Source organism: Harmonia axyridis, chromosome 5 (assembly GCF_914767665.1).
Source record: "Harmonia axyridis chromosome 5, icHarAxyr1.1, whole genome shotgun sequence".
Classification (NCBI taxonomy): Eukaryota; Metazoa; Arthropoda; class Insecta; order Coleoptera; family Coccinellidae; genus Harmonia; species Harmonia axyridis.
Window position 1 is genome coordinate 17,811,298 of NC_059505.1, and position 16,683 is coordinate 17,827,980.

General features: G+C 34.6%; 1 protein-coding gene across 4 annotated transcripts in view; it reads left to right on the top strand.

Moving 5' to 3' along the window:
- The window catches only part of LOC123679965, a 76,455-nt gene that overhangs the window by 33,859 nt on the left and 25,913 nt on the right, over nt 1–16,683 (top strand). For 3 of the 4 annotated variants that reach the window (XM_045617568.1, XM_045617567.1, XM_045617569.1), the window contains exon 2: nt 12,635–12,807. The exons of the other annotated variant lie outside the window; for it this stretch is intronic. In XM_045617568.1, the coding sequence (XP_045473524.1) occupies nt 12,645–12,807 (163 nt within the window). In that variant the 5' untranslated portion in view covers nt 12,635–12,644. The remainder of the gene's footprint in view (nt 1–12,634; nt 12,808–16,683) is intronic. 4 annotated transcript variants of the gene reach the window in all.

Consider the following 16,683-nt stretch of genomic DNA (forward strand, 5'->3'; position numbering starts at 1 on the left):
ATGTTGAGTATGCGCTCACTGATCAGATTCGTTCAACGGAAATTCTTTCAACTGTTTTACAACTGTTGTGTCCGCTGAACGCAGCCAAATTCTCCAAGTGCAGCAATGTCGCCAAGATGGTATCTGACGCGGAGAGGCCCTAGTTAAATCATTTCCTGAAAATAATAATAACATTTGTGAAGGTAGTTGTTCAATACTTGAACGGAACTTATGAATCGAAAGGGCACTACTCATTAAGAATGCTGCAAAAAGAAACAATATTTTCATGAAAATATACCCTATGTTGGAGAAAATATGATTAAAATTGAATCATGGGCACAAATCTTCATCTCCAGTATAATTCAGCATCTGAAAATTAGTTTCATATTATAAATTTTTAATGACTTTACAAGAGAATGATCTGATAGATGTGTCCAGAAAAAAGTTTGTGATTACAAAACTCTATTATTTTGTTCATCAGTGAATCATTTTCTCATTTGAGGAAATATGTCATTATCAGGTGTTTTCTATTTCTATGCATCTACTTTTTGATCAATTATTTTCAGTAATAAATTCTTAGAATCCGATATTTTTATATACCTAAACAGATTGTGTCTATATGTCTTGCAATATGCAAAATCCAAAAATTAAAATAAGGGTGATCCTTATCAACAATTACTATTTATTTCTCGTTAAAATGTGTTGTATTTTCCGAAGAAGAAATAAAATACAGACTACAACGTTGAAGCAATTTCAGAGTTTCATATTAAAACTAAATCGTTTCTTTTCAATATCTTACTTATGTTGATTTTATTTTTGCTCAATATGAGATTGAAGCAGTTTATGGATTTTTAATTTTTGGAATTAAATCGCGAGCTATACAACTGGAACATTGTAAAATATAGTATACTTATGATGTGCCATAAATAATTGAAAGTTGTCATTTTGTCTTTCAGAGGATACTAAACCTGGTTGAAACTTTCACGATTATATGTGGTTTTTCTAGAAAACAAATTGTATTATGCATAGTACTTCTTGATCAATTATCATCAACAACATCTTCATCTAATGCTGAAAAATAGAAGCAGAGTACAAGCCTTCGACTATTCAAAATATTTAGTTTTAGCTAAGGTATGATTTTCTTCCCAGATTCTGAAACGTTGTTGATGCCATTGGTGATTGAAATTTTGATAGAATATAAATGTTAGAATTTTTGAAATATCATTTGATTACTAGAGGAAAATAAACGGCATCATTCAAATTTCAAATGCATATATGTATACAATAACACAGGCCAACAAAATAAAAAAAAAAATTTGGTGCCAGAAATCTAACATCTGATTTTAGATGTTTTTAATGTGCTGATTCCAAAAATGCCACCAGATTTTTTCTATCAGCTCTAGTTTTTGAGATACACGTTACAGGTTAAATGATATATTTTTTTCTGATAAAGGACAACAAATAAAGAGATAAATATGTACTTAATCGTCAAAATAGAAATTTACCAGAATCTAATTAGCCAAATGGATACCTGGAATTGTCCCTGACCCAATGTTCCTATACTAGGAACTACTCAATACAATGCGCTCTTAATTACTTTTATACCTGTAATTGCCTATGACCCGATCCTTCTATACCTGCTTGGCTGTACTTGATTTAGTATATTACTGAGTTTTCCCAAGTAAAGTTGTGCTATCATTTTGTGTAAATTTTGGTCGTTTTGTAGTATCAAGACACTAAACTGAAACAATGGCATCCACAAGCAGACGTGCCTGTGTAAATCATCCCGATGTTTTTTGTTATGTGTGTGGTGAATACACTTTGAAAGAGAGCAGAAAAACGATTTCTGACTTTGTGAAAAGAGCTTATTTTGCCTATTTTGGCGTTCATTTAGGAGATCAAGATAAATCTTGGGCCCCATTTCATATGTAAAACATGTGTTGAACATTTGCGACAGTGGACAACTGGAAAGAGGAAGTGCCTAAGGTTTGGTGTACCAATGGTTTGGAGAGAACCGCGGAACCATCATGACGACTGCTATTTTTGTCTGGTTAATATTAAAGGCATAAATAGAAACAATAGACACAAATGGACATATCCTGATCTAGATTCTGCAAGAAGGCCTGTAGTGCATTCGGAAGAAATACCCGTTCCATCATTCAGCAGTCTACCCGAACTGACAGAAGATGATACAGAAACATCAACGTCTGATGAAGTTAAAAGAATTCAATCAGAAAACGACAGCGATTTTGAAGCAGATTTAGCAACTCCGCAGTGTTTCAATCAAGAAGAACTAAACGATCTTATAAGAGACCTGAATCTCTCAAAGGAATCCGCTGAATTACTTGCATCCAGACTAAAAGAAAAAAATCTACTTTGTCGAGGTACTAATATTACATTTTATCGTAAAAGAGATAAGGATCTGCTTCCTCTTTTCACTCAGGAAAATGACTTGGTATTCTGTAACAATATAAAAGGGCTCTTAGAAAAAATGGGTTTGCCTGAATACCCTCCAGATGATTAGCGCCTTTTTATTGACAATTCAAAACGTAGTTTAAAATGTGTTCTTTTACATAACGGTAACAAATATGGCTCAATTCCTATTGGTCATTCTACTACCATGAAGGAAGAATATGAAACAATAGCATTAGTTTTGAGAAAAATTAAATACGAAGAACATCAGTGGTCATTTTGTGTTGATTTAAAAATGGTTAACTTCCTCCTTGGACAGCAGAGTGGTTATACAAAATATCCTTGTTTTTTGTGCCTTTGGGACAGCAGAGCTAAAAATGAGCACTGGGTTAACAAAAATTGGCCTTCAAGAGATGTCATGATTCAAGGAATACAAAACGTGATCAACGAACCTTTGGTTTCAAGAGAAAAAATCTTACTTTCGCCCTTGCATATCAAGCTAGGCCTAATGAAGCAATTTGTGAAGGCCTTAAATCGAGATGGAAATTGTTTTGGGTATTTGTCACGAAAATTTCCTGGCATTAGCACGGAAAAACTAAAAGCTGGTATATTTGATGGTCCTCAAATAAGGCAACTTGTTAAAGATCCACAATTCACCACATCAATGAACGAGACTGAATCTAACGCTTGGAGTTCATTTGTTCAAGTAGTACAAAATTTTCTTGGCAATCATAAAGCAGAGAATTACGTAGAATTAGTGGAAACTATGCTTTCAAATTTTAATATTCTCGGCTGTAACATGAGTATAAAAGTTCACTACCTCCACAGCCACCTAGATCGTTTTCCAGAAAACTTAGGTGATTGTAGTGAAGAACAGGGGGAAAGATTCCACCAGGATATTGAAACTATGGAAGATCGTTATCAAGGACGATGGGATAGCCACATGATGGCGGACTACTGCTGGAGCCTTCAGCGAGACTGCCCTAGTAAACTCCATTCTAGAAAATCGTATAAAAGAAAATTTTTATGTGATTACTGACTAATGTAATTATGTAAATTAAGTTTTTGCAATAAATACTTAAATCCATGTGTCTTTGTTTTTTTTAACTGTCAATAGTAATATTATATATTATAACGTAAATTATATACAAAATTTTTTTAAAAATCTCAAAAACTAGATCTGATAGACAAAATCTGAGAACTTTTTTACATTCTGCATCCAAAAATTACTCAGGAACCGTTAAAAAATCGCAGGCACCAAAATGTGTGTTGGCCTGTGTAATCGATAAATAAAGTCGACAAAATAGATCTACTCAATTCAAGGCTAGTTTTCTTTCTTCGAAAAACACGTTACATGTTGTATGTTCTTCAAAACCTTTATCAACAATAGACAATGATGATTCATTTCAGAAATCCGCATGAGAAGAAAAAAGAAGAGAGCACGCACGTGCATTCAGGAACTTTTGAGTGATTGCACCCTTGGAGATCACATATATACCCTTATACAATTATGTGGTTTTCAAGTGCGCAATTGGATTGGTACATGAACTGACGATCCCCCAAAAAATCCTGATTTCATGTCAATGCTTCCCTCGTTGATTTTTCGGTTTTAATTGTAAATTATGAAATTTGTTAAGATGGCATATCTACTACGAGAATAGTCTGTGGTTCATTATTTGGATGAAGAAGCTTGTGAAATTTTCTAATTTAACATCAAGGATTTTTTAGATAGAATAACAAACAAACGATTGAATAATAAAGTCATTGATTTTTCAAATGTCAATAGTCAATATTTGATTTTATTTATTCTCATTTCAATCATCGGTACCTACAGGCCCGGATTATACTCATTTCCTCCCCTAGGCCAAAACAATTTGCCGCCCCTCTGAGTAAAGGGAATTGAAAAAAAAATTTAAACACGTGATTTTCGCTGTCAGTGCCAATTCCGAAATTTACACCAAAAATTTACGTGTATCCAACGAAAATACAATTCTATTTTTAAATACCTCCTACGGAAACTGATCAAAGGTACCGCATTCATATTTTGATATATTTTTTTGTCAGTTCTCCTCATGTGATTTCCCTGACAGTAGTCCATTTTTATTACGAGTAATTACAATTTACGATATTTTGTCCACATTCTCTTTGATGCGCGTAACTGCCGACTACTGTTCGGTTTTCTGACGGCTCCTTTGATTTTAGATTCCCGAAGGGTGTGCAAATTACGACAATATTTCCATCTTCTATTCAAAACAAATAAACGAGCAATAATGAACAGAAAATATGTGAAATTTGCGAAGGTGTTTATTCCTACATTTTTGTTGAAGAGTTGAAGAAATAATATTTTTTTATAGTCTACCGAAAATGTGCAGCCCCTAAAACCGTGCCGCCCCTAGGCCATGGCCTACGTTGGCCTAATAGATAATATGGCACTGGTTACCTAATTATATAAATGAATAGATAGTATTGACAACTTTTTATTTAATAAGAATCCGTATCATTTATCCCAATATTCAACTGTCATAGTACCAGTTTCATATGATACAGTTTTTAATTCCCTAATACCTATCCGAAATCTCTTCAAACAAATAGTATGTTTACTCATGCAACGTTGAAAACAAATATCGGTCGAATACATATTCGAAAAAATCACGATTCTACTTGAGGGTACCACTTGAGATACAGTATAGGTAAGATTTTTATACAAATCAATTTCAGTTACATTACAGTATCATTCAATAAGAAAACAAATAATAATTGATATCTTTAAGTCGGTGATCTACTCCATTAGAATGATTGCCTAATCAGTCTCAATCTCAAGATAAAAACGATCTTATTTGCAAATTTTAAATTGCTGTTACCTACTGTTATATAATCGGATATAGCGACAGTGAGCAAACATAAACAAACGTTTTTTCGAAAAGATTTCGGGAATGAACTGAACTTCTGTTGTGATTATTAAAAAATATCAAAATATTTGTTTAGATTTTTTACAATACCATTTTTAATTTAATTGGAAACGTGCCACTAGGTATTTTCAGAGAAACGTGGTTTCAATAAGAATCCTGTTCAGCGCAATATGCCCTCACAGTCAGAGAATACTAATTGAAGAATATCAGGGCAGACAGATAAGGCGGTTTGGTACAATCTCGTGGCCAGTCTGCTCACCTGATTCAACCTCTAAATTTTTTATCGCTGTGGATCAGTAGAAGAAAAATTTCATTAAAAGCCAATTGAAAATGTGACTGAGCTTCGAGAGAGAATAACGGAAGCAGTAAAATGCTTAAATAACAAAACATTCTTAACGTTCAAAGTCAATCCGTTTTTTTCAGTACAGTAAGTTGAAGTTGAGAGAAATATTAATTTTGAATACTCGGTTCGGCTAAAAGTGTCATTAGGCACCTTCCAAGCTGAAGCAGTTGATTGCAGCTTATAGAAGCACTATCCATGATAACATAAAAAAAATAAAAATGGAAAAAAGCTTGTAGCAACAGAATATGAAAAATTATCACAGGGTATGCATTTCTTCGAATATAAAAAATCCTATTCAATTTGAAAATTACACGACTTAGATTTTTTTAAATATTTTGCTGATGCAACTGTTACCCGATTCCGACTTCTAGAACATCCTGTATAGTTGTACCGATATACCTATTTAGGAGACTTCCATTTTCCTTCAGAAATAATGAATAGTGAACAAAAAACAAAAGTATAATGATAGATTTCCGGATTTTGTTAACTAAAAATTGAATTTCTTGATTTATTTGTTTTTCCGCTGATAATCACTTTAGTTCTCAAAAAAAGTAACTATAGTTTCAATCGAAGGCTAGTTGACTTGTGACTAATAGTGTAATTTGTTAAAAAAACATTAGTATCTATTTTTTTAAATAGGTATTCGTGATCTTTCATAATTTGTTGCATTAGATCTGGATGATAAAAACAAAAACACTCCTGACTTGATATTTTGATTCAAAGAGTCTTTTAAGTTACATCCATAAAACCAGACTGTGAAAAACAATAGTTACTTAATTAAACATAGTGGGGACATAGAACCATAGAACTTGAGAATACAATTGACTGAACTGAACTGACACACGTTAAAATCAAAATTATTGGGCCTGATAGTATTTGATTGTAAAAAGAACAAATTTATTTCATGGAAGAATACTACAATGACTAAATACAATGGACCTCACATTCTGAATGAATCCCAAAAATCAGGTAAATGGAGGAAGTAAACAAAAAGCCGCCATATTTAGGCTCATCCAATCAAAAACGAGTCCACGCTTATCGCCACTGTGGTTTATTAAGTTACTGTATGAAAAACCTAATATTGGATCATGAATGCATCCAAATATCTCCGAATTTTCTTGAGAATTTTAATTTTCTTGACGACTTAGCGAAAATTATGGGTCAAAATCGGATTAGGGGTTACGTGTTAGTTTCTAAATCGTAGATTCAATCAAAATAAAAATTTGCATTTGGATGTATAATCACAAATTCGAGTCCCGTCTAAATTTCATGAAACCAGAACCATAGAAAATTGAAGGAGAATTTTAAAAATTAATCAATATAAATCAATTAAAAATATAGATTTTTTGATAATCATTGAGAACTCAAATGGGTGTTCAATCTGAGACAATCTGCTCAATTCCAATATTTTTCGATTTATTATCCATTTATTCAGTTATTTATTCAATATACACGATGTTCTACAAATTTAAACCCAACTACAGAACAAGGAACATAGGAAAAATAATATATACATATATTAAAAATTCTGAGGATAAAAAGTACCTATAACAAGAAATGACCCAGTCAGCCAAAAAAATAAGATCTGATATTTGAAATAGAACAATCAAAAATATCTAAGTGAAGACTTACAGTGTTACAGGCATTACACAAATTATAAAGAGGTGAATACCTACTTCAAAGTGTCGGCATATAAAAAGTGTTTCTTACTCTAGAGGCTGATCTTGGAACAGCAAAATTGAGCTTCTTGAGAATGCAAGAATCTTTCATGATTCCGTTTATTAGTTTGAGAGTAAATACAACCGAGTGACTTTCGTCGACATACTAAACTATTCATGTTGTGTCTGCTCAAAAGCAGATTCTGTGGAAAACCGAGATTCGGGTAAACACCATTTGCTCTATTAGACAGAAGTTTAAGGAAACGCCGCTGTACAGACTCAACTCTCCCAATATAGATTCGGTAGTATTGAGACCATATTATTTTTATAGGCGCTTATTCTATTCTAGATCTGACATATGTATAATAAAGGGTTTTTAATGTGACCATGTCAGAGAAATCGCGAGAGATTTGCGCTATGAAACCATACATCCCATCAATCAGTAGCATCAATGTGTGGATAAAACGAGAGTTTGGAATCGAAATTCACTCCCAAATCAGTCAACACGTCTGGCCGCTGGAGCATTTTGCCTGCCTTTTTGATTACACAATAGTGTAATCAAAAAGAATAGGTTTTTATTCTGCTTAAATAACAAAACATTACACTTCTCAACGTTCAGAGGCAATCCGGTTCTTCTACACCACTCTCCAACGCGTTCCAAATTATAGGAAAGCCGCAAGGAGTCTAATACATGACTCCTCAGGTATATTTTGAAATCATCCGCATATAACAAAGTCAACATAAACATTTGGAATAAGTCAACAATGGATCGTCTCATTTTGAACATCCACTAGAGTTCTCGATTATCTATTATCAAAAAGCCAGTTCTTACCTCCGTTCTTTTTGTATTCATTCCCAAAATCTCATTCAAATGAATTCATTAATTTCGAAGTAGGAAATTAATTAGGTTTTCACAAGAACTATCCGATTTACAAAAAAGCATTTTAAACTTCGAATGAACTTGGGTTCATTTATTTCATGCAATCAGAAAATTCAATAAAAACTGAGTTTTCCATATATTTGGTCATTTGCATTTTTTTGCTACACCCTGTATATTTCCTAACAATTTCAGAATGTACCTCTAATGGAGCAAAGATTCACCTCTTAAAAACATCCGCACACATTTGGTCACTCCCTGTGAAATATCCAAGAAAAAAAAATTTTTTTTTTAAATATTAATTTACGTAACAAGTCCGGAAAATAAGGTTTTTTTGGACGAATAGACAAAATTCCAGGACGAGCGTAAGCGAGTCCTGGAAGTCTGTGAGTCCAAAAAAAACATTTTCGGGCGTGTTGCGTACAATATTTTTTCGGCAACCATGTAAAATAACACTATCGCTGCTGCTTTCCATATTTTATTGCGATTGCGATAAAAAAAGATGCAAATTTTTGACAACTAATTTCAAATGAACTGTCAGCCGTTATCTCGGTTGCTATGAATTCTATGATTCTTTTCCGGCCTAGTCCGGGAAGTACGTACTTTCCGGACTAGACCGGGAAATGCTACTTTCTCAGAGAAAAACCGTCCGGGAAGTGTTCATTTCCCGGACGGTTGTCGAAAAAATTAATTAGTTCAAAACGGTTTTCAGTATGTGCACTCTGTCATGGCTCATTTACTTTGAGACGATGGTACCTGATGAAATTCGTCACCGAATGAAAGTCGACCATTATAGTTTTGTTCATGCACAACTTTCAACCCCCTCACTCCATTAAAGGGTTCGTAGGGGTTGAAAGTTGTGGATGAACATTGAACAAAACTCTAATGGTCGACTATCATTGGGTGACAAATTTCATCAGTTACCGTCGTAAATGAGCCATGACAAAGTGCACATACTGAAAATCTCTTTGAACTAACTAATTTTAAAAAAAAAAAATTTTTTCTTGAAAATTTCTGCACGCCTGTAAAGAAGATGCAAAGATCTTGCCAAAAAAGTACCACTTCCCCTATTCGAAAAATTTAGAGGGTTGATGGGGATAGCAGAGGGTACAACAAAAATCCTTCAAAAATGCATAAAAATTTGGTAAAAGTGAAACAAAAATTAACCTGTTTCAGGATTTTGTTGCCAAATATTTACCTTCTGAGATAATGAATTTGTACCATAATTTTGACGCGATATGTATAGGTATAACACTTTTCGGGGGAAAATATTGCTAAGAAATCAATACGCAGACAATAAACGATAGATTGTTTTATTAATGTTTTTTAAGAGTTTATATTTAAAAACACTTTATACTTATAGAAATATCTAGCTGTATGGTTTTATGGGAGTCATCCTGGTGTAATTTGAATGATTTTTTTATTATTATAATCTGGTAGAAAATTTCATGGCAGTCCAATTTTTCACTACCTTTTCCAATAAATCTGGCCATGTGACTCGAATATTGGCTTCCAATGCTCCAAGGGTTGCTGGTTTGTCGGCATAAGCCAATGACCTATTGCCCAATCAAAAGTAATCGGAAGACGTTAATATGCATGAACGAGGGGACCTTTTAATGGGACCGCTTCTGAAAACAAGGTTTTCGAAATACCTTATTGTCATCTGGTTTCAATTCTGTATTTTATGGGCAAAGCCCTACGTGAAATTTTCCACGTTGTCGAAAGACAAAGGCCTCCAATTTTCGCGCTACACCAGTAATATATTTTCTTCGGTACGCACATTTATTTGTCCTATCATTGTTTTTGAATCGATACGGGTGCGAAAACGATCAATAACTGCACGAATTTCTTGCAAAATAGGCCGATTATGTTGATCGCAAAATAGACGAAGTGCTCTATGAATTATTAAGATTAATTTTTTTCAACGAAAATTTCCACAATTTGGGAGCGTTGTTCTGGCATTAAACGATTCATTGCCAATTACTGCACAAGGTCAAACCATAGACAAGAACCATCGAAACTAATCATGCAGCTAAAAAAAAACACACGGTACTTATCTTATTAGATAGCTTCAGCTCTCAAGGTATAAGCGTTCATTAGGCGAGTTGGGCCGGGGCGGAGAAATCCGCCTGCCTACATTTGTATGCAACTGATTTCACTAGGGGGTCAACGGGCCGGGGCGCGACGGATGCAGCCGACGGATTTCTAAGCGAGCGTATTTATCCGTCAGGTCGACCCGACTAGCCTGGTGGACGCGGGACTGGAGCAACGCACTGACGGATTTACGAATATATTGAATTAAGATAATTCGGACTGTCGGCAAAAATCCGTCGATGCGACCCGGCCCTCCTTGTTCAATGGACGCAGTACGCAGTAATGCTCGCCGCACCGTTGCGGCCCAGTACGTCTTCAATGGACGCTCACCTTCAAGCTAGGCGTCCATTAGGCGGGTCGAGCCGGGGCGAAGAAATCCGCCTGCCTACATTTGTATGCAACTGCGTCCACTACAGGCTGACCGTGTAATGGACGCAGTTGCATACAAATGTATGCAGGCGGATTTCTCCGCCCCGGCCCGACCCGCCTAATACACTTTATACTGCATCGGTCCGGCGTTCAAGATGATAGAATTTAAGATTTCTGAAACACTGGTGAGCTAACTTACTCTTGAAAAACCTCAAGATTAATGTGGCGACTTATAAAAAGGGACCTGCGTTCTTGGATTATGATGGTATTTGACCATTTTCACTTGATTGAACAAATGAAAATATTGAAATTATACCGTTGATTGGTTAATTCTTTGTTTAGCGACACATTAAGGATGAAAAAGGAAAAGTTTTAGTTTAGACATCTTAATAGGATTGTACTTGAACTATTTGGTGCTTGAAAAATCCCCAACTTTATTCATTATCGAAAATAATATAAGGTGTGTGAATAAGTCTTTCCCGTTTTTTTTTCAAATTTTGAGCCTTTATTGTGAAAAAATGGTTACAAATGAATTATTGAAAGTATTGGCCATCGCTAGCTACAACTTTTCCCCATCTTTCTGGCAACATACGAATCCCGTTGCGAAAAAATTCGACCGGTTTGGCCTCTATCCAGTCATCCACCCATTTTTTGGCTTCCTCGTAGGAATGGAAGTGCTGGTCAGCCAGGCCATGCGTCATCGATCTGAAGAGATGGTAATCAGACGGAGCAATGTCTGGACTATACGGCGGGTGGGGTAGGACTTCCCATTTGAGCGTTTCTAAGTATGTTTTCACCGGCTGTGCAACATGTGGGCGAGCATTGTCATGTTTCAAAATAACTTTGTCGTGCCTGTCGGAGTATTGTGGCCGTTTTTCTCGCAGTGTGCGGCTCAAACGCATCAATTGTCGTCGATAGACCTCGCCTGTGATCCTTTCATTCGGTTTCAGAAGCTCATAGTAAACCACACCTAGCTGGTCCCACCATATACAGAGCATGAGCTTGGCGCCATGAATATTTGGCTTGGCCGTCGATGATGATGCATGGCCGGGTAGTCCCCATGATTTTCTTCGCTTCTGATTATCGTAACGGATCCACTTTTCATCGCCAGTCACGATACGATGCAGAAAACCCTTTCTTTTATGTCGCTGAAGCAGCTGTTCGCAAGTGAAAAAACGCCGTTCGACGTCTCTCAGCTTCAGTTCCTACGGCACCCAATTTCCTTGCTTTTGGATCATTCCCATGGCTTTCAAACGCTTGGAAATGGTTGTTCGGTCAACTCCCAATGCTTCAGCAAGTTCTTCTTGCGTTTGACACGAATCTTCATCAAGCAAAGTCGCCAATTCTTGATCTTCAAAGATTTGCGGCCGCCCGGAACGCTCCTTGTCTTCCACGTCGAAATCGCCACTTTTGAAGAATCGAAACCATCCGCGAACACTTGAATCATCGACACAACCTTCTCCATAAGCTTCCTGAAGTAGCCGATGCGCCTCGGCAGCAGATTTCTTTAAATTGAACCAATAAAGTGAAACTTCCCGCAAATGACGTCGATTCGGCTCAAATTTCGACATTTTCACGATTTCAAAAATTTATGATGCGAAAAAATTTCAACTAATGTGTTAGTGTGGAATTGTTGACAGATGAATAAGCTTTGATTATGACATATGTAACCATTAAATACTCGCACAGTATTGGTGGCGCCATCTCTTACAAAAAACGGGAAAGACTTATTCACACACCTTATAATAGAGATAAAAATTGAAATTGAGAAAGTAGCATAACTGTAGCCTCAACTACAGTCGAATTATAATTGAAAAAATATTAAAATTCATATCAGATTGTTTTATATACTACTAAAAAATATGATATGCACTTTTCCACTATTATGTTTATAATCTTTCTTTTCGTCCTATTAAGTGCTATAATGAGAAGGATACATAAATATTTTAATGATATCTCATATATCATTATTCATATCGCTTTTTTTTTTCAGGTATATTGTCATGTACTTAGCGACTGAGGCTCCATCATGTAAGAAATTATTAGCGTTAACAATTTTGTTAGCGGCGGCTGTTTTAGTATGTGTCTATCGCGAAAACCCGTTCAATGGTTTCTACTATGAAGATGAATTTTTGGAATTCGTTAATATAACTTTCAATTATACAGGTAAGTTCCAGAATCGTTTGTTGATATAATAAAAATAATTGTTTCAATTTCGATTCTACCAATTATTTGGAAGATATACTTGAGAAAAATGGCCGTCTTTTTTAAATGTCTGTAGGATTATACACTACTTTTCATACTCATTTTTGTTTTCTTCGTTGGTACTGTTGGTAGCAATTATTATTTGCTTGAAAACTGATGGTCCTCATAGTTTTGCAATTTCGTCATCAGAAAATTCAAATAATTGCGACTCATGAGGATTCTGAAAATAAATATTTCATTGAGTTGAATAACCAACCTAGTTGTCAATTAAGATGTAAAGTGAATGTACCTTTTCAAGCTTATGAATGGAATAGAGAAGACGAAACACCGATATAGAAATATTTAGAGAATGCTTCAATTGTCTCCAATAATCTACCTCCTTCAGAATGGTTCAGATTATTTTTCGATGAAAACGAACAGAAGAATCGGCAAGGTAAAGTCGAAAATAATTATATAAATATCCGGCAACTAAGCCTCACTAAATTTCACACTGAAAATATGGTAGAATTAAACACAGATAAAATATAATAGGAATGCGTGGCAATGGCATAAATATAATCAGGGCCCCCGCAAAGGCGCGTGCAACGCGTGCACCGCACGCGGGCGCCACTCTAAAAACCTCTTATAGACCGCATGAAGAACCGATGGACCAAAGGTTTTCGAAAAAGATTCTTTAAAATTTTTCAACAATTTTTTTTTCCAAACTTCTTTCTTGCAATTTATACAAGTTTCCGAACGTCGCAATCGGCATGAAATAGCCAGATATTGGTTTACAAAAACGCATACTCGATGCTAATCCTAGGGCATTTTTTGCGCTATGTGCTGCACACAGCTTAAATTTAACTGAAAATGATGCTGCTAAGGTTTCAAATAAAACAGTGGACTCTTTTGATATTGTAAAAGAATTTTATATATATATTTCTCTTCATCCACAAAGAGATTGGAATGTTATAAAAAAGCATGATCCTCAGTTACGTCTAAAACCCCTGAGTGATACTAGATGGTCAAGTAGAATTGATGCTAAAGTTTATTTTATTCAAATATGTGATAGTCTTTTAGAAATAGTAGAAAATGATACTTTTAACATAAAAACTAGACATAAAGCAAGTTCTCTTTTATTAAATATTTATTCTTTTAAATTTATTTGAAGTATCATAATTTCTTATGATTTTTCATTCCAGATTAATATTGTAAACAGCATGATGCAAAGTGTAGCGATTGACATTAAAGTGTGCCAAAACCATTTGAAGAATTTAGTTGATCATTTCAAAAATTATAGGGATGATAATGTTCTCGAGGAAAAACTTGCGGGAGCTGGAAAACTAGCGGCTGTTCTTGAGATAAATCAAGATTTTTCTCCATCATATACTGTAAGACGAAAGTATAAACCAAAATTGTTCGATTATGAACAGACGGAAGATCCAAAAATCGCTTTTAAAACAAATTTCTTTTAGAAAATAATTGATCAAACACTAAGTTCCTTAAATAGTAGATAACGTTAACGTTTTTTGTTTTAGTTGTGATATTCTTAAATTAAATGACATTGAAATGCTGTCATGCTCTTCAACAAAAGCTAACTGATGACAGGACAAAAAGAGATTGACGTGAAAGAAAATGATTTAATCAACGAGATAAAAGCCCTAAGATTGTTTTCATTATCTGAAGCGAAAATCCTCTTGAAATTCTACAATATATTTTTGAAAATAATCTAACTTCTTCTCCACCGAATCTTAGTATTGTCTCAAGAATCCTTCTCACTTTACCTGTGTCCTGTGTCTGTTGCTTCTGGTGAGAGATCATTCACTGAATTAAAAATTTTTAAAAACTATTTGAAGTCTACCATGTCTTAAGAAAGATTTTCTGGATTGGCAATCTTAGATATAGAGCAAGAGATACTCGATAAAATTGATTGATTGATAATATAAAAGAATTTGCAGCAGCCAAATCTAGAAAAACATCCATTCAATTTCTGGATTGATCATAATTAAATTTTTATGCCTTTATGAATAATTTATAGAAGAATACAGCTTAAGTTTTGAAACACATTTGAAATGTATTATGTTACAAATAACACCATAAAGTTCTTAAGGCAATGAAGGTTGCTGATAGATTTTCAACCATTCTACACTAAATTCTCAACAAAACTTAAAAAAAAAAAAAATTCTGATTATGCAGTAGTACTTTTCTCCACCTCCCCCCTTTAAGGGGCGCCAAAATATGTTCCGCACGCGGGCGTTGATGTCCCTTGCGGGGGCCCTGAATATAATAGTGGAGTGCCTGCTTCCAAAAAAAAATCGATGAAGGATAAAACATTATGAGTTCTCCAAGTATGACAGGCTGGATAATCTAATTGAAAATATTACAATGCGGCAAATTTCTTATATCAAAAATGTAATGTTGGTCTCCTCTCAGACGATTGTTTTATTAACCATTATTTCAAATAGTTGTTTTATTTGTTTTATTTTTATTATAAAAAAAACAAAATAATGTAGAAAGTTCATTCAAATATTCCTTACTGTTATTATATGATTAACACCCGGTTGAAGGAACTCTCATTAAAATTCAATGTCGTAATTAAAATTTTAATTCTCTAGTAAGTTGAGCCAATTGACTACTGAAACCGTTCAATTGAGGATTAAATTTTTTATTTTGCATCAAATTTATGCATCTGGGTAGCTCATTAATTTAAATAGATGGTAGCGTTTATTCCTACTAACAAATGATTATCTCCCAATTGTAGGAACGTTCATTAAAATTTAATGGCGTATCAAAATTAATCCTCCATTAAACGGTGCAAGTAGCCAATAGGCTCTTTCTACTGGAAGATTAAGATTTCAATGACGGCATTTCAATGAACGTTTCTCCAACTGGGTGATATAATCAGTTGTTAGATTTTTTTTCAGAAAACTGAATGTTCCAATTTTTTTCTTGATTTCTGTTAAATGAGGAGTGGGGTGAATTGGACCAATTTGTCCAATTTCTCTCAATGAAAAGCTTGTCTACTTATTCCTGTTGTTTTGCAGTGAAGATCTCGAAATATACAATAGAACCTAGTAAAGAATTTTTCATTATCGATCCAACCTAATTTTGCAAATAGTTAAATAATTGTTGTAGTGCTGAAACATCGAAATCTGCCCACCATGTACAGGGTGGGCAAATAAGCGAGGTAAGCGGCTATATCTCAGGATCCACTCATCGTAGAGACTTGCGGTAAAAAATGTTACCACTAAAGTGAACAAGAGAACACACTTGGAAATAGCTACCGTCGAGTAGAAAAATGAATTTTACACGAAAATGTTTCATATGAAGTTGAAGGAAAAATATCATCACAGTAATCCTTGAAAAATTCTCTATCTTTTTAAATTGTCACTTTCGATTTTACGACATCAAATAAGGGTAGGTGGAAGGGAGAAATCTGACTGATTGAAACGCCTGTAACTTCAGTTTGTTTCAACATTTTTGAGCAAACTAGATCTCGTCTGAAAGATACTATCTTGTTGATTTAGGACAAAATATACTCATGATATATTTGTTTTTGCTGCTTTCGATAGAGGGCGCTAAGTCAGAAGTTCATTGTTTTGTTCATTTTACTCCGAAATTTCAAATGTAATGATAGGATTTTCTCAACAGAACGGCGAAAAACCAAATTGTGTCTTTAAGTTCTTACAGAAACAGAAATCCCATCAAATTTCTATGAAAAAACCAAAAGGTCGCAAAGCGATAGCTTCAGGCGTTTTGGAGTTATGGCCGAAAAAAGAGATTCTTCATCTGATGCACTGAAAAACTAAATTGTGTCTTCTTTCGGCCATAACTCCAGAACGCCTGAAGCTATCGCTT